Source organism: Rhinolophus sinicus, chromosome 3 (assembly GCF_057876585.1).
Source record: "Rhinolophus sinicus isolate RSI-liver-muscle chromosome 3, RSI-T2T, whole genome shotgun sequence".
Taxonomy (NCBI): Eukaryota; Metazoa; Chordata; class Mammalia; order Chiroptera; family Rhinolophidae; genus Rhinolophus; species Rhinolophus sinicus.
The window spans coordinates 89,448,862-89,467,802 of record NC_142503.1 but is presented as its reverse complement, the minus strand read 5'-3'; the positions used below and the strand labels follow the sequence as shown (position 1 = coordinate 89,467,802).

At 48.3% G+C, this 18,941-nt stretch overlaps 1 protein-coding gene across 2 annotated transcripts in view; it reads right to left on the bottom strand.

Moving 5' to 3' along the window:
- The window catches only part of MYH16 (myosin heavy chain 16), a 207,592-nt gene that overhangs the window by 50,863 nt on the left and 137,788 nt on the right, over window positions 1-18,941 (bottom strand). Inside the window, exons 1-3 of one of the 2 annotated variants that reach the window (XM_019718314.3) lie at window positions 5,859-5,977; window positions 3,355-3,627; window positions 816-959 (exon numbers count right to left, since the gene is read on the bottom strand). In XM_019718314.3, coding sequence (XP_019573873.1) covers window positions 816-959; window positions 3,355-3,564 — 354 coding nt within the window. In that variant the 5' untranslated portion in view covers window positions 3,565-3,627; window positions 5,859-5,977. Of the gene's footprint in view, window positions 1-815; window positions 960-3,354; window positions 3,628-5,858; window positions 5,978-18,941 lie in introns of those variants that run through there. The other variant, XM_088796692.1, reaches the window with a different exon arrangement.

Sequence of the window (18,941 nt, the reverse complement as noted above, 5' to 3'; positions counted from 1 at the left end):
ACCGCCTGGGGCTGTGGTATTTCTGGGGGCCTAAACCTGCACCTAAAGTAGTGCTGACCTAGGTTGAGGAGAATAAGCGAACAGCAGCCCTCTTGGCTGTCAGCAGTATCTCCAGCCACCCCTGACCTTCCTACCTCACCTATTCCTACCAGATAAGCATCTTTCTGTTATAGTTAAGACATTTAGAGAGGCAAACACCCAAAGTTCCTTACGTCCCATGTTGAGTGTAGCCATGAGCACCTTCAGGAAATTATACTTCTGTCTTAGGATTTCCAAGCAGTCAAGGGACTGATGGCAACCGTTTTGCTCACCCTTGCATACTGCTTAATGTCTGTTGAATGAATGGTTGGATGGGTGGATACAAGGAAGGAATAAAGAACAAAAAAGAGGAAGGGAGGAAGGAAGGAAGATAGGAAGAAAGGAAGGGTCAATGAATGGATGGATGGATGGATGGATGGATGGATGGATGGATGGATGGATGGACAGGGAGGGACTTCTAATCAAGCCATGTGAAATCACTAGGAGGAAAATGATGTTTCGATTGCAGACTTTGCAGGGCAGGTTGGGAGGAAGACTTCTGGGTGACAGCTGCAGCAAATGTATTTCAGCTGCCTGTGGAAATGGTGCATCCCTGAGATGTCAAAGGCTTGGAGTGGGAGTTCTAACATGTCAAAAACATGGTTCCTGTGCGCTTCTTTGTCATAACATGCACTGGTTGCTGGGGAAGGGAGAGTAGCCGCCCCCTCCCATCAGGAGGAGGGCAGAAGATCTGCAGCGCCCTGGCCCCCAGCCCCGGCCCCGGCCCCGGCACTCACGTAGATCCTCATGTGGGTGTAGCGCTGGCGCAGATTGTCCAGGACACTGGCCTCATTCAAGAAGGTCATGTCCGCCATGTCGCTGGCCTGGTAGAATTTGGGTGGGTTCATCTGCTGGATATCATCCTTCTTCATGGTGACAGTCTGGGGGGAGATATCAAGACACAGTAGCACATGAATTAGGAAACAGTGCCGTGGCAGCCACAGCAGCATCTGGCACAGGTGGCCACACACAATCTGGTGTCCTGGAAGGAGCTGGAATCAGGTATCCAGTGGGCCCCCTCATGGTCGAACATGTCCCATTGTGAGACTTGGGATGCAGAGGGACTTCCGAGGCCATGTGAGCAGTAATCACCTCCCCTCTGAAGTAGGGGTGACAATAGCACCCATGGCTGGTTTCGGGGAGAATAATATGAACTTAAGTGGGGCCATGGAAAAATTCCTTGTGAGCTATGAAGTTCCCTCCCTACATTCAGAGCACCTCTGGCCCATGCTTCTCTTCCCAACAAGTCTGTGCTGGTAGCTGATCAGAGCTTTCTCACTGATCCCAGGGACACTGTACAGAGATGTTACTCTTGGTTCTCTGCCTTGGGAATTAGTGGTGGTTTCTAAATAGCAATGAATGGTTTCACTGAAAAAATAAAAAATAAAATAAAATTCCTCTGCTCCCACCAAACCACCTTGAAGGATAAAATTGAAAGCAAACAAACAAGCAAGACAAAGAAAAAAACAATAATGTGTGTTAGGCAGAAGATGTATCAGGGTGAAAATAGTACAGTGTTGAGAGTCCAGAGCTCCTGTGTACAGCAGGCAAATCCTGTCCTCCCTCTGCACCCCAATTTTTCATCTGTAAATGTAAATTAGCACCAACTCATCATCGGGGACCAAAGCTCAAGATGTGTGATCCAGAAAACAAACATCTTTGAGCTGCCTGTGGCCTGAGATGGGAGGCTTGAGCACATACTGGGATTTCTGGGACTCTCAGTAATGTGTGAGTCCAATAGGCAGATAATTTGAAGCCTTGACAGTTCTGGAAAATCCACCCAGTAATGGGCACCACACCCCTAGTAAATCAAGCTGGGTTTTATTCAGAGTCCATTTCTCTGGGCTTCGCCCATAAGCCAGCACTTGTCTCTCAGCTCCAGTAGAGGAATGGAGGCCTTCGCCCTTATCTGAGGAGCCGGGTGAGTCAGGCTTCTCTGTCCCCACCTGGCTGGATGGTGTGTCTGTTGCGGATGCTCAAGGCAGTTCATTTCTGTCCTTAAATTGCATCCAAACGGGGCCTCTAGGGCTCCACCCTCGCCCATGATTCCTTGCAACACTGTAATGCTCTACCCTTCTGAAAAGTATGTTTCCCCTGAGAATTCTGCTTGACTTTCGTGTTCAAACTCACCTTAAACCAACTACGGCCTCATCTCTCTCCTGCCAGTTCCCTTGCAGTGTGCGGGGTTATGCAAAGTAAAGCTCAGCTGTTGCAAGTCCTGATCATGGAAGGTCTCTGGCTTCTCTTATTCATGAAATTAACCAGGATTGACCTCACACTCCTCCTCTGCAGCCCGTCACGGACAGATGGCATGGTGATGTAGAGGGGGCATGGGTGTTTGAGCCAGACACAGCCAGGTTCGAATCCAAGTTCATGATTGTGACTATGGGCAAGTTACCTAAATCTCCTGATCCTACTGCAAAACAGGGTCAGTAAGTCCTCCTCCCACTACATGAGATTATTGAAAGGATTGAGTAAAATGTCCATCCAGTGCCTCACCAGGAGTCTGTGACAGGATAGGGGTTTAAGAAACCAAAATTTCTACCTACTCTCTCAAGTCATCCCTCACACTCAGACAGTGGGGACTAGCAGAGAGTGGTGCGCTGGTAAACCATCTGTATGGAGTAGAAAAAATCCCTGATTTGTGCCATTTGTCAATTCCCATGGTGTAAGTACTTCCACCATGGCTGACATCAAGCTGCCAGGGGTTTAACAACTGGCTGCAAAGCTCCTGAGTGTTTAGTGTGTGTCCTCACAAGCCAGGACAAGCCAGCCCAGCACACCACTGCCATGCAGCAAGGGGCTCTGGACCCACCATCGGTTCCTTATGCAGCTGAAGAGCTCGCCCAGGTTTGCCAGAGTATTCCGGGCCCGGTCTCATTCCTCGTGCCATCATGGGCACCTAGTGCAACTGCTGACGGGTGGGATGCTCATTCTCATTCTTAGAAAATAGATTCCACATGAGAGCCGCTTGGGACTTTAAAGATGAGTAACTCTCATGATAATCTCTTACATACATGTACTGTTTGAGAGCATGCAAAGTACTTTCATATGTCTTATCACATTGGAATCTCTATTGTGAGAAACCCAAAGCTTGGAGAGGGGAAGTGTCTTTCTCAGGGACACACAGCTTGACTGTCATTAAACTTGAACCCAGCACACAGGACTCAGAGGCACCTGCTCTTTCTGCCTCTTGAGCAGAAGCATGGACAGCAGAGCCTGGGTGTCGGCTACTCCCAAAGCTCAGTTTCATCCTGGAGATTATTCCCCACTCACCTGGTTGGTGACTGTCTTCACGGTGACTTGGTCTCCCTGTTCAGACTGGATCTCCCCAGCGACAAAGCCCTCCTTCTCGTCTTTGACCCAGCAAGACCTCTTGATGTCATAGGGCTTGTTCATGGCTTCGATCCTCTCCTTTTCGGGAGGTGCCAGAAAGGGCATGGGGTCCACATCATCCCCACATTCACCTTTATATCCACCGGGCATGGTGGCTGGGCTGAGGGAGGCGCAGGAAGGAGCACGAGGTGGGGACCAGGACTTCCCTGGGTGCTGTAGGGGAAAGCAAGAACAGTTTGCCAGGACTGATGCGTGGGCTGGGGCAAATGTCCCTGGAGAGGCAGGGGGTTGCTTCTCCCACGTCACTTTGGGTGTCTTGCTGCCATTAGGCCTTAATAACCTAGAATAAGACAAGGCCAGCCTGGGGTCATGCCTGAGCCTCTTGGTTTCCTAACCCAGACAATTTCACCAAACCACCAGGAAGGAGGAGAACTGGGGACTCATGGGAGCAAAGAAAGAAGTCAGGGGCATCCCCGTTTGTTTTGGGAGTGGGAGTGAAGGTCTTCTTGAAGGTTTGGGAGGGTGTTATTCTGAGAACCCTTTCCCAGCAGTGCTGTTCTTGAGGCTAAGAGTCCAGCCTCCACCTTTAAATAAGAAAGCTGGAGATGCACGGTCTTCATACCATGCTCCTGGGCCCCTGCTGTATGAGCTGTCCTCTGGAGAGCTCCAGCTTTTCCTGAGAGAGACCCTGGTGTTTCCAGAAGAGGCTGAGCCAGGACAGGCATGCCATTGGAGGCAAGGCCCGACACTTTCTTCTCGTCTCATCACCCTGTGGCGTCTGGCTTAACGAGTTCTGGTTGGACCCAACCCCAGAGCTGGTCCATTTCGTAGAAATTACAAATTGGAGGAATATAGTGGGGGTCCTGTGCCATCTGGTGGTATGTGGAGTCCCATCGGACAAAATGTTTTAAATTCAGGTAATAAAGTACATAGAGTCACCAAGAAAACAAATGACATTAAAATATAATTAACAAAATATTAAGCATGTATGACATGGTAATACATGTGCTTCTTTACGAACACATCAAATAACACAGCCTAACTGTGGGATTAATAACCACTGTTTTGAAGCAACAGCAAGAATTAAGAATCTTTTGAGCTCTCTGCCATGATTGTAATATGATACAACAAATATCAGTGACTTCCATTGCTGACCAAGTCACAGTTACTGCAAATACGACTGTGATTTGGTGCCTGTGTTAAAAAGAGGAGGAAATGGTACATTTCAGTGAAAGGCAGCGAAAATCACGATGGGATTGTTCTCCCACTAAAGATCCTGGAGTTCAGGATAGGGACCTTGCCTACTCCCTCCTGAGTCCTGTCACCCAGGAGCACTAGACTGGGAGTCCCTGGTTTCTGCCCATAGCTTGGAGCAGTCTTCATTCAGCATCCAGGAGACTTGTGTCTCACTCAGCTCTGTCACAAGTCACCTTGGCAGCTCATAGCCTCGTTGGGCCTCCCCCATGCCTTTTATGCAAGATAGCGTTGCTCAACATAAACTTCCTGTTGTTGCTGCCGGCTCAGTTTTTTGCTGTCTCATTTCCCTGGTTCTGTTGAACATAGATGGAAGTCACCAGGGAAATGAGACCAAAACCTTCACAAGAAGAAAGTGCAAGTATCGGCTAGGTCATATTAAAATGCGTTAGACTTATCATTAAAACAAAACAACTGCTTGGGAGGGCTGGGTCCCTTTTTAATTGTTCTAATGGGGGAGGAAGAACCAGAAATTCTCCTTTGTTTATTCCACTCAGGCTGCTTGTATTTTTTTAATGGTGGTTTTGCTGTGAACCACAAGCTAAAGTGTCATTGCTATTGTCCTGGCCTGGTGGCCTGGGGACACAGATCCCTGGGACCAGGCACTGCCCCAAGTGCTGTACGGGCCTGACACCAGCTCCCCCTACTCAGTGGCTACCAGCCTCCTTCTCAGTTATGACCCCGACGCAAAGTCTGCTGCATTCAAATCACTCCTGTACCCTCAGAAAACAGCTCTTTCCAGGCATCTTTGATAACCAAGATAACCGTTTTTAAAAAAATCACGAACAACAAAACATAAAAAATTCAGCTCCTGAAATGCAAAAGCTAAAAGAGCCCTCAGGTGGAAAAGATGCATTACAAAGTACGGGAAATGCAGGGTGGCATTGAACCCAGCATGAATCCAGCACCCCCTCCATCCCCTGGTGGAAGGTGGGTGGGGCAGTGAAGTGGGGCTAATCTGGGTTTGAATCCCAGCTGCTCCTGTCTCACTGTGGAATGGAGTCCTGCAGGTCGAGGTCCCTTGGAACATTGAATGAGATACCCGCTCTGCAGCCCCTGGGTGTTCAAGAAATGCTCACCCCCTGCTCCCCTTGCCCATCTCTCATCATTGCATTTACTTTCCTCAGGTGGCTCCTCCACAAACCCCCTCCCTGTTTCCCATCATCCCCAGCATCCCCTATGGTACCCACCTGAGACCACACTGGGAGAGACTGGGTGCGCAGCAGAGCTGGCCATTCCCTTTTATACCTGCCCAACAGGTCTGAGCCAGCAAAACCTTAAAAAAGAAAACAGCCCCTCAGGGCTCCAGTGGCTCTGTTGGCCTTGCTATCCCGGGCCTGACTGGATGCTCCTGGGTCCCTTAGGGGGGATCAGTGAATGCTCTAATTCTAGGACATTTGCCTTCCTCCAATGGCCCTTGGGGGAAACTGATGACCTCAGCCCACTGGTGCAGGTTGTGGGCAGAAATAGAACAGCTGGCTAATGAGTTTTCTTCTTAAAGTTGTCAACTGCACTCACGAAGCGGCTGACTCTCAAGGAGGAAGATCTGGGTTGACTCATCCAAAACAAAGTCTTTGGAATGGATGAGCCCGGATAGCCGATTGGTTGATGACTTTGTCCCTTTTACGTGCTCAGGATGGAAGGCCATCATAAACTGAGACTTCACTCATCTAACCATGGCCATGGGCCCCCTCCAGCCCGCCATGGCCAGCAGATGCCATATGGCACCATGGTGCAGTGCCAGCTCTGAGTTCTACAGCCATCTTTGACTTCAGAATGCTTCTCATGCATTTTGGGGCCTTCAGCAAGTCCTTGCCATCTCTGGGCTTGCCTTTCTCATCTGTAAAATGGGATAAATGGACTCTCAGAGTGCTTCGTGCCCTTCTCAAGCTCGGAGATGGCCTCTGGGTCTAGAGGGAGAACTGTCTGGGGGACTTTCTTCCTGGCATCTGCCATCACTCCTATCTCCACCCCTAATTCACTTTTTTTTTAATTGAGAAAATAATAACATAAGATAAAATTAACCATTTTAAGCAACTAAGTCACTGGTGTTTAGCATATTCACATTGTTGTGCAACTACTACCTCTATCTAATTTCAAAACATTTCATCTGTCCAAAGCGAAACTTAGTACCTATTAAACAGTTTATCCCCCAGCCCCTGACAACCAACAATATGCTTTCTGTTTCTATGGTTTTACCTATTCTAGGTATTTTGTATGAATGGAATCATACAATGTATGATCTTTTGTGTCTGGCTTTTTCCATTTAGTATAATGTTTCCAAAGTTCATCCATGTTGTAGCATATATCAGTACTTAATTCCTTTTTATGGCTGAATAACATTATCTATCTATCTATCTATCTATCTATCTATCTATCTATCTAAATTTATTTATCCATTCGTCCATTGGTGAACATTTGTGTTGTTCCCACATTTTGACTCTTGTGACTAGTACTGCTATGGATATAAGTGTACATGTATTCGTCAGAGCACCCATTTTTGATTCTTTTGGATATTTACCTAGATATTTACCTAGGAATAGAATTGTTGGATTATTTGGTAATTCTGTGCTTAGTTTTTTGAGAAACCACCAAACTGTTTTTCAAAGCAGTTTTACATTCCCACCAGCAATTCACAATTCCAGTTTCTCCATATCCTCACCACTTGCTATTTTCCATTTTTAAAATTGTCGCCTTCCTGGTGGGTATGAAGTGGTATCGCATTGTGGTTTTGACTTACATTTCCCTAATGACTGATGATGTTGAGTGTTTTTCAGTGCTTGTTGGTCATTTGCATATCTTTGGGAAAATGTCTATTCAAGTCCTTTTCCCATTTTTAATTGGGTTATTTATCTTTCTATTGTTGAGCTTTAAGTTCTTTATTTATCTTAGATACTTGACCCTTATCAAATATATGATTTGCAAATATTTTCTCCCATTCTGTAGGCTTTTTCAGTTTCATGATAATGTCCATCAATGCACAAAAGTTAATTTTAATGAAGTCCAATTTATCTGTGTTTTTCTTTTGTCAGTTGTGCTTTTGGTATCATATTTAAGAAGCCACTGTCAAATTCAAGGTCATTAAGATTTGCCCCTGTGTTTTCTTCTAAGAGTTGTATGGCTTTAGCTTCTATATTTAGGTCGTTGAGGACTCAAGTCACTCATAAAGGAAAAAGGAACCTACTTGAGCACAAAGCTGATTTCCTTTTTTGTCTCTTTGGGTTTGGCCCTGGGAAGCAGCTACTTTAAACCCAAAGAACATTTGACTTAGCATATGTTAATGTTTTCTAGATGCTTTCTATTATCATCTGATCCCTACAGCATGTTATTGTATTGTGACAACTGGACCGGCAATGGAAGATCGTATAAAACAAGCAATTATGACATTGACCTTTATTAGCACCTGTTCTACCTGAATAGTTCTCGCCTGGGGAGGAAGCTCTCTTCTCCCATCTGGGCCTCTGTGTCCTCAAAGGGAAAATAAGATTTTGGCTGAGATGTCTCCAAGCGTGGCTGTTGTCAAATCTGAGGTGCCATTCTTTCCAGCCTGCTGCTCCCCAAATTCTGACCACCTGATGGGGGGTTGTTTTTAATTTCTCTAGCAGCAGAACTTCTCATGGACAGAAGTCTGGGTTGTAAACAGATAAAAGTGGAGCTTCTCAAGGTAGAGCAGGAGAGAGAGCCCTTAAAGATGGTGCCCAGATATCCAGGAGAGGCTGTGGGGAGAGTCCTCCCCTGGCAGCTGGGTCTGGAGTCCATCCTTGAAATGCCCCACCCAAAGCCTGGGCCTCGGGGTGCTCTGGCTTACTCTCACACGATCTTATCCTCTGGTTAATGAGAGCAGGGCCAGTGAGAAGAAACGGGACCATGCTCCACCGTGATTCTGGGAGGAAATACTCACCAGCAGCAGGTTTTCCATCTAGGCCCCAGCAGGAAAGAGCCCACTCCAGTGGGGTCACTGCCTAGGTTTAATGGGGCAGGGTTAAGGGAAACCAACAGGGGAGGGTGAGGCACCCCCAGCCCCGACCCCCACAGAGGTGACAGGAAAGCCACCCCACCCTGGATAGGGCTGTGGAGAAAGTGTGACCCTCAGGGGGATGGCATAGCCCAACCAGACCCAGCCGGGCTGGGGGCTTGCTTGCCTCTTCTGCCTGCTTGCTCGTCTCCTCCCCACATCTCCTGTGGCTAAAACCAACCAGCAGCCACAGAAGAGGGATCTGGGGAGGCAGCTGGTGGAGCTCGGCCTACTGGGATATATGACAGGGTGGTCACTGGAGCAACTGTTGGATATCTAGCACCTGCCCCTGGGTTTCCCATGGTTTGAGCTTCTCATAAGGGAGTTTTTAATAGTCAGTGTTCCAGAAAGTTCCATTTCAGTAAGTGTGCTTGGTCTGAGGGAGGCCCTCCAAGTAACTGTCAGGTGACTACTACTTCCTAAGAGTAGGTGGGCCCATGCAATGCTCTCTGCTTTTAAAAATGCAGTAAGAATCACACTGGACTTAGAATCATCTGGCTCATAAAGATATTGGGGGAAGTTTAGTGATGTCTTTCATGACTCTATTCGCTGGAGTCATGGGTTTGTGTTGGTGCAAAAAATAAAAACAAAGGGCTCCCACGTCCATTAACTCATTCTGATCCTTCCAAGAACCTGGGTAGGTGGGTGGAACAGATGGGTAATAACGTGCTTTTAGCAGATAAGACACAGGCTCAGAGGGGTGAAGCAACTTGCCCAAAGACACACAGCAAGTCAGCATCTGAGACATGGCTTCATTTTTCTTTCTAGCACTTATCACTATCCAAAAATGCATTATAGATCTACTAGATGATTTCTGGGCTCTTTCCCTCATAGAATGTAAGCATGGTGAGGATAGTGGCTTGGTCTATTGTCTTTACTGGGAGGCAGTAGAGTATGGTGGTCAAGAACTCAGACTCTGAAACCAGATTCTCTGGATTTGCCCTTTATTTTTTTAGCTCTGTGTCCTGTCTGTGCCTCAATTTGCTTGTCTGTAAAATGGGAACAATGTAGTACTTACCAAATAGGCTTATTAGGAAATTTAAATGAGTTCACATATGTAAAGTACCTGGCATCTATTTGATGATCAATAAATATTTGTTGAATAAATGAGAGCCAGAACTGTGTGGTGGGAGCCATGACTCCAAGCAAAGCACTCTGTTCGGGTGATAGCATATGGGAGTTATTTTCTGTGTCTATATCCAGAAACCCCTGGACTTGGCATGCATAGAGGGCTGGGCCCTGCCTCCAAACAGCTGGCTTAGGAAATAGGCCTGCTAGCCCTATGTGTCAATCTCTCCTGGCCCTTCCCCCTTTCCATCTCTTTCCCCAGTTCCTTGAACTTTATACCAAATTCTTTGCTAGACCCTAGTAAAGATACAATTAACTAGACATTTTCTCTGCCTTCAAGGACTTTGCAGTGTTGCCTCTTGGACTCCAGTGGGGAAACACTGTGCTGAGTGCTATAACGGGAGATGGACTGGGGAGGGCAGAGGAGATACGGGAGGTAAAGGTGGAGGGTGGGGCCACAATCAATCCTGTGCCCTCTGTTCCTCCCACCAGCCTGAGGAGCCCCACACTCAGTGCCCTTGGACGGCCCTCCAGTGCCAGGATCTCATCTGGAACTGAGTTCTGAGTCAAGGTATGTTTAAGTACATCAGATCCCTGTCCAGATCCAGGGCCAGGAAGCCAAAGCTACAGTTTTCTTGCTGCGTGACATGACTGGGCCTCCGACCAGTTGCTCCTGGAGGGAGTTACTCTGGACCAGCTCTGGAAGGTCCACAGGGCAGGCCTTTCCCAGCCAATGAGAGTCTTGGTATTAAACGCTCAGTTGCTCTATACTTTACCGGGAACCAATAGGGGCAGGCCCTGCACAAGGTCCTACTGCTTATGAAGTTGGTCAGGATGGTGGGGAGTATGTGTGTGGGGCGTGGGCTTGTTGCTCTGCTTAAAATGAGAAGTGTGGCCTTGTCCAATTGGATACTAAGTGTTGGCTTCTTGAACATTCTTAGAATGCAGAAATCTCCCAAGTGGAAAAAATGCCGTGGTTTTGAGTCTCAGTTCTGAGCTTGGGCAAGTCACTTAACCTCCATGAGCACCATTTTTTTTTTTTTTGCTATACAATAGTAATAGTAATAATAATACTAACAACAGCAACAACTAACCTCACAGAACTGATGAAGTAATCAAGTAGGATTATGGACCTGAAAATATTTTTTAAAATTTGTTGCTAATTACCATCAACTAATGTTGTTGAATACCGTTTCACATGCTTGTTTGCCACCCACATATCCTCTTTGGTGAGATGTCCGTTCAGATCTTTTTGCCTATTTTTTTTATCATCAGGTAGTTTGTTTTCTTATTGTTACATTTTGAGAGTTCTTTATATATTCTAGATACAAGGCTATTGCTGGATATGTGCTTTGTAAATATTTTTTTTTAGTCTGTGGCTTGTCTTGAAAATGCTTTTAAGTGGCAATATGCTGCTTACATGTTAAGGGTCTCCCGAACAACTCAGAATTTCCAAAAGTTTCCACCTCATCCACTTATGCTTTTCTCCTGAGCTGCTTCCCTGGAGCGTTTTGGGCTCCTCTGAGCAAGGTCAAGGGTAGGAGCCATGAGTTCTTGGCCATAGGAGCCATAACTTGGCTCAGGGCTGGTGGAGGTAGGGAAGGGAACAGAATCGGAATATGCTTATCCGGCCTTGGTTCCTCAGCTGGTTTCTGCAGGGTTATGTCCTCAGCAGCCTGTCCCCTGACACCCCTCCCCCCACGGGAGCAACTCATTGCTGCCTCTCTGACCATCCCAGCTCCACATTCCACACAGTTTGGAGGCGTAGGTTATTGTTAGGTTGCTGGGGCAGGGACAGCCTGGACCCACGCCTCTAGGGCATTCAGGCTCTGGAAACCTCTCATCTGGAGAAGGGCAGCTGAGGCAAGCCTGAGGCTTCTGGTCTCTCCCAAGTGCCTGTCACAGCTCCCCACCAGGCACTGCCCACCCCAGGCACCCACCTCAGCTTCTTAGGGGACATTTTTAGAAGCCCAAAGACTTCTAAAGGCTTCCTTCCTCCCTATCTCTCTCCTTTCTGTCCCTTCTTCCTTCAGGCAGCTCTAAGCTGGCTTTCCATAGAAGGGAGCAGAAAAGGAAACATTCTGCAAGAAACTGTTATTGGGGTGGTCCAACAAATTGTGAGAATGAAAAGTTGGAAACAACCTAAATGTCTATCCATAGGAGATTAGTTAATAAAGTGAAATAAATAAAGTTAAAGGTACATGGATATTTTTAAACTAACAATGTAAATTCGTATTTGTTGGCACAGAGCAACTATACTGTTGGGTTTTTTTAAAAAAAGGTTATAGAACAGCTTGAGCCCATTTTTGCAAAATGGCACCTGTGCGAACAGATGTACCAAGAGCTAAACTGAAAGGATGTTCAGCCAGGTCATCATACCCATTGGTTCTGGGTGGTGGGATTTCAGGTGACTTTTTTGTTAAACCCTTACATTTGTCAGTGTTGGCTGAAGTTCTTTTCAATGATACAAACTATTTTTAAAATCTGAAACTATTTTTTAGGGAAAAAGTAAAGAAATGTCAGTTTGATGTATCTCAGGAGGCTCCCTTTGGTTTTTTGCTCCAGGGTGGTGGTTGGAGGGTCCCTTCCTGATGTGTTCCAGAAGCTGCATTCCCAGCTGTTGTTTGCCACCTTGGAGAAAGGGGGATCGGTGCCCTCCCAAGGGGACTGCGGGATGAAGCTTTGGCAGATGGAAGAAAGTTCACAGTGTGCTCCTTGAAGACCAAACATGGACACCGAGCCTGAGCTCAAAAATAGCCCCTTGCCCCAGAGATCCTTGGAATTTTGCAGGGTCATTGCAGGAAGGGGAGAGCCCCAGCGGGCCACTGCCCGAAGCTTCCTCATAGGCTCTGAAACGGAAGGTGAGGCCTAGGACGTGCTTCTCTGAACACAATGGTCTGGAAGTGGGGCAGACAACCTGGGACCTGGACGAGGGGTTCCCTAAACTCAGCCCAGCTTGAAAAGTCTTTGATTCCAAGCCAACTGGAGACTTCCTAATTAATCATGACTTCTATGGGATCCCAGAAATATAGCAGTCAAGGCTGCCGAAAATCTATTTCTCCAGCTGCATTTCTTTCTTTTTCATACTGCATTTAGACTTATATGTCAGTTTGATATTATTTTGCACTGAAGTGCTGTTTTTATTTTATCTTGAAAATAGCTAAAAATCTCTCCAACTTTCATTCCCCCTGCCCAGCATCATTCTTCTTCATGAAGAAATACTTATTTTTTTTAAACTTTTATTTATTTTAAGTGTGTTTTCCCAAGACCCATCAGCTCCAAGTCAAGTAGTTGTTTCAATCTAGTTGTGGAGGGTGCAGCGCACAGTAGCCCATGTGGGGATTGAACCGGCAACTGTGTTGTATAAGAGCACCGTGTTCTAACCAACTGAGCTAACCAGCCACCCAAGAAATATTTATTCTTATTTTAACAAAGGAGAGAGTCTCTTTACTTTCTGTGAATATCCCAAGGTCAAATAAAGCCCGATGTTTGAAGAGCTCAGGTGGATTCAAACTCCAGCTCACCTACGTAATCTCCCATTCATTTATCCATGCATTCACCATCCATCCCTTCATCATCCATCATCTAGTCATCCATCAGTCCATCCATCCATCCATTGGTCCAGCACGTATTTACAGCATTCTCTCTGGGGCCAGGAGCCTGGCTGGGGTGAACCTGGTCTTATTCTTGTGCACTCTGTGAGGACAGCATGTCCCCCCACGGAGCCATCGCAGGGAGTGGGAGCATCCTACTGGACACTCAGTGCTGTCTTTGAATACCCACCTCACTTCCTTACCCCAAAGGGTAATATAATAGCATCTATCTCACGAGGTTGTTACAAACAAAAAGGCCCTATGTGGTTATTAGACCCTAGGTGTTCAAGCGATGAGAGCTGTGAGTTCTAAGCTCCTCGCAGCAAGGACCCTGTCTGGTTCAGTCCTGCACCCGCAGAGCCAGCACAGAGTGGGTGCCCAGTAGCTGCTCCTGGATGGAGCCTTGTCCATGGCCCAGCTCCTGAGGAAACATGGCATCAGGAGAAAGCCACACATAACCGTGGACTCTGGCTGCGATTTGTGCTTCTGCTATTCAGAGGCCCCAGTTAGGAGAAAATTCTGTAGCCTGCCTTCACACCTCCAGAAAAGAAAGCACTTAGGACAATCAGGTGCGAGAAAAGCCTCGGAGTGATGGTGCTGAACCAGCCCATAAAACAGAGCACACTTTTTGGGAAAAACTACTGTATTGAGGGATCCAGGTTCTGATTCTACCAGAAAGCCCACAGACCTGAACAATAATCAGCCTGCGGTTTCCTTTGCTACCTTCCCACCCCAAACTTTTCCTTAATATTCCCTTTTCTCATCATTTCTTGGTTCTAGACCAAAGTCTAAAATTAGCTCCGTAGGGGTCAGCATCCGGGAAGTTAAAGTCCTCCCAGGCCCTGGGACTTTCTGACACCTGTGTGCACACGTACACAGACACACACATGCACACACAGAGACACACAGTCACAGATGACACACAGAGATGACATGCACACAGACACACAGACACACACACAGAGACCACACACACACGCGCGCACACTCACACATGCAGAGGCCAAGGATATTGACAGCTGCATTTGTCAGGAGCCAGTGGATTCCCAAAGACTGACCTCAGTCACAAAACCTTCCCTGAATCCCCTGAGGAATTGTGATATCGACTCTCCAATTCTGGGGTTCTTTTTTTCTTAATACTTTAAATATTAATAATATAAAGAATTGAGCTTTTATAAATCACCAGTCAGGTACCAAGTTGGGGGGACAGTGGGAGTAGTTGGCTAGGGGTGTGGGCAACAAGGGGGTGCATTGACTGTAACGGATTTAAAAGCAATAATGAAAACTGCTCAGAAATCAGTCTGCTTTTGTTACTGCCCGGCGCTGGCCATTAACCACGTCCATGATGAATACTCCTCCCTGCCAGGCCGCTCCCCACACTCTGTGCCTTGTGCTTGGAATGCCACTGTAAATAACAGTGCTAATGATACTACAGAAACTCAGAGAATGCATTTTTTGTTTTCCAGAAAGAAATCAGAAAGAAGGGAATTCTGATACAGGCTACAACGTGGGTGAAACTTGAGGACATTATGCTGAGTGAAATAAGCAAAACACAAAAGGACAAATCCTGTATGATTCCACTTATATGAGGTACAAAGGCCCTGAGGCCAGCCAGCAGGGGCCTGATGTGTTTGAGGGGCAGTGAGGAAGCTGGGGTGGTGGGAGCAGGAGAGAGGCAGGAGTGAGGTCAGAACGAACAGGATGGGGGCCACGGCAGAGCATGAAGGGCCTCAGAGGCGATTGTGGGATGTTGGGGAGCATTGTTTGAGCAACAAAGTGGTATAACCTGATTTAAATGTTGGAAAGATCCCTCCAGCTGTGTGGTGGAAAAGCCTGAAGGGACATAGGCCAAAGTAAGGACAGCTGGGGTGAGGTGAGAGGGACACCGTGGGGCCTGGGTCGCAGGTGGAGGTGGAGAGGGGCGGGTTGTCTCAAATGCTGTGGGCAGAACAGTGAGGCCTGAGGTAATCCCTCTGACAGCCTTGGATTCTGGGGGGTCAGGCCCCCATAAGTCTTCCTGACCCCCCTCTTCTGACACCACCATTCACTAGTCACTTCAGCTTGAAACCACAGCATCGGTTTATGAGTCTCTGTCATTGTCACCCACCACTGCCTCCCATGTCTCCGAGATCTGCCCCGCTCTGAACTACTGGCCTTTGCTGCCTCCCCACCTGAATTTCTTTTCTTGTTTTTTTCCAAGTCAAGTTGTTGTCTTTTCAATCTTAGTTGTGGAGGGTGCCGTTCAGCTTCAAGTTGTTGTCCTTTCAGTCTTAGTTGTGGAGGGCGCAGCTCAGCTCCAGGTCCAGTTGCCATTGCTAGTTGCAGAGGGCACAGCCCACCATCCCTTGTGGGAGTTGAACTGGCAACCTTGTGGTTGAGAGGACACGTTCCAACCAACTGAGCCATCAGGGAGCTCAGCAGCAGCTCAGCTCAAGGTGCCATGTTCAATTTTTTCTTTTTTAGTTGCAGGTGGCAGAGCCCACCAACCCTTGCGGGACTTGAGGAATTGAACCGGCAACCTTGTGGTTGAGAGCCCATGCTCCAACCAACAACTGAGCCATCCGGGAGGCAGCTCAGCTCAAGGTGCCGTGTTCAATCTTAGTTGCAGGGGGCACAGCCCACGATCCCTTGAGGGACTCGAGGAATTGAACTGACAACCTTGTGGTTGAGAGCCCACTGGCCCATGTGGGAATCGAACCGGCAGCCTTCGGAGTTAGGAGCATGGAGCTCTAGAGCTCTAACGGCCTGAGCCATGGGGCCGCCCCCCCCCCCGCCCCCCCCCTGAATTTCTTGCTTCTCCTACTCGGAGCCCTTCTTCTCCACACCTCTCACCTGCAGAGTGTCCTGGGGTCAGGCCCTCCTGTCTCACTCTCGCTGCCTGACACCAGTGCAGGCTGCCTCCTATGTGCTCCTTTTCCTTCCAGCCCTGCCTGGGAAAGAACCCACCTCTTACCTCCCCCAAGGCTAGCTGAAATATCCCGAAACCACATACTCAGAAGGATTGTTGGTTTTGTTAGGTGTGATGGTGGTATTTTGGTTTCAGTGTTTTTGTTTTGTTTTGTTTTGTTTTTTTCTTTTTAAAGATTTTATTGGGGAAGGGGAACAGGACTTTATTGGGGAACAGTGTGTACCTCCAGGTCTTTTCCCAGGTCAAGTTGTTGTCCCTTCAATCTTAGCTGTGGACTCAGCTCTAGGTCCAGTTGCCTTTGTTGGTTGCAGGGGGCACAGCCCACCATCCCCTGCGGGAGTGGAGGAGTTGAACCAGCAACCTTGTGGTTGAGAGCCCACTGGCCCATGTGGGAATTGAACCGGCAGCCTTCAGAGTTAGGAGCATGGAGCTCCAACTGCCTGAGCCACCGTGCCTGTGGGGACAGGGCCCCGGAGAGTAGTTTATAGGCTCTCGGCCTCACGTGGAAGGGTGCTGGCTCGGGTGGTGAATGGCTGTCGGCTGTGGCTGATTGGCCGTCGGCTGTGGCTGGTTAGCCGATTGGCCGCTGGTATGACTGCTGCGGCTACGAACGATTGCCGAGCAGAGCCGAGCAGAGCCGAAGAGAGCGGAAGAGGAGAGCCGAGAGAGAGGAACAGAGTCGAGAGAGTGGAGGAGAGTCGTCGGTCGGTCGGTCGGTCGGTCGGTCGGTCGGTTGGCGGAAAGGCGGACGGCAGGTCACGCGTCCGGTGAACCCAGCCTCCAGTGAGACCATAGTGGTATGACTCCCCTACCTATGGCTCCGTGGGTGTTCCTTTTCGGCCTCACCATATCCTGCGTTCTTGTGTGGGGAGCGGGAGCAGAGACCCCGCAGGCCCCCCCGCCTGAAAGATGGCGTGGCGAGAAGGCCTCCACGCACGACAAATGGCACAGCGAGCAGGGTCTCCCGCACGACAGTGCCGGACCCAGGTTTCAGTTTTTACAGTCTACGTTTATGGGTGAGATGATAGGATGTCTGAGATTTTCTTTAAAACACACTAACAAAAATCAGGAAATACTACAAAACGAAAAAGGCCAGGGGAGAAGAAAGAAGATGGTGTTGGTGATGGTTGGACCTGGGTGACAGGTACTTGAGGATTCCTTGGTACTGTTCTATTTTTAGGGATTTGGAACTTTCTATAATAAAAAAGTAGAAACAATGCAAATAGGAGCACACCCCTGCTGAGGCCTTCAGGGCTCCCTGCTGCCCTCGGGACAAAGGCCAAACACTGTCAGAGAGTGAGGAACAAGGTGGGTGCTGCTCACTAACACCGTTTGATTTCCGGGTTTAGGATGATAACAAAGGCAAACAGACTTGTAGTCAGTTTTATCATTGGTTTAAAACTCCCTACAGATAGTGCAACCCCTTACTGCCTGGACCAGGGTGGACGGTGTCGTGCGGGGGACCCTGCTCGCTGCGCCATTTGTCACTCAAGGCAGCCTGCAAGGTCTCAGCTCCCGCTCCCCACACAAGAACACAGGATATGGTGAGGCCAAAAAGGAACACCCACGGAGCCATAGATAGGGGAGTCACACCACTGTAGTCTGGCTGGCGGCTGGGTTGGAGACACAGGAAACAGGAGCCACACTATCTGCAACCTGCCGTCCACTTCTCTGCAATCTGCAACCCGCACTCCGCCGTGCTAACTGCAGTCTGCACTTGCCAGCCACCATCTTCTTGCTAGCCCCCATTTGCTGCTAGTGTAACCACAGCAGTTATATTAGTGGCCAATGGCTCACTGGTTACAGCTTACGGCCAACTAGCCACAGCTGATGGCCATCCAATCACAGTTGATGGTCATTTACTACCCGAGTGAGCACCTTTCCACGTGAGGCCGAGAGCCTGGAAATTGCACTGCTGGCTCTGTCCCCACAATGGCTCCCACTGACTCCTCCTCCGTATACCACCTCATCTTTGCCCTGGCACTTGATCCTATTGTCCCTCCCACAATCTGAACAGCCTCTGTTCCCAGGGGAACCATGCAGTGCCTGTTCCTATGCTGTTCCATCTGCCTGAAGCATCTTTCTCACAATTTTTCACCTGCTAACTCCTGCTTTTTCCTGAGGACTTGGCTTCTGTATCATCTCCTCCAGGAAACCCTTCCTTACTACCTGTGCCTTGTGTCATCCCAATTACTGTCCTGCTCCCACTCTGCTGGGAGCGCCCATCTCTGCTCCTGAAGGCAGCCTGGGGACAAGGTCATCTTGTTCACCCTTGCATGTCAGGGCCTGGCACACAGTAAGGACTCAATAAATATTTGTTGAATAAATACATGAAATTTTGTTCTTATTTCCATTTCAACATGGAGCAGATCCATTCTCACCACCACCCAACTGTCTTGCCAGCCTTGAGAATAAACATTTAACTGTTCAACAGCAGCTTTAAGTCTAACACTCTGGTTTCAGGATGAAGCCCCTCAATGTAGCCAGATCCCAGAGGCCTTAAACACCCAGAATACAAACCCTTCCCTGGATGGAGATCCCTGCCCCTCGCCTTTTGATAGTTAATCTGAGGGTCTCAAAAGGCTGCTGCTGCAGAGCCTGAAGGTCTGTGGCACCTCCTGTACCTCTCTGGGACATGAGAATCGCGTGGAGACCTGGGCCTCCCCCAAACCAACTCAGTCTTTGGGCT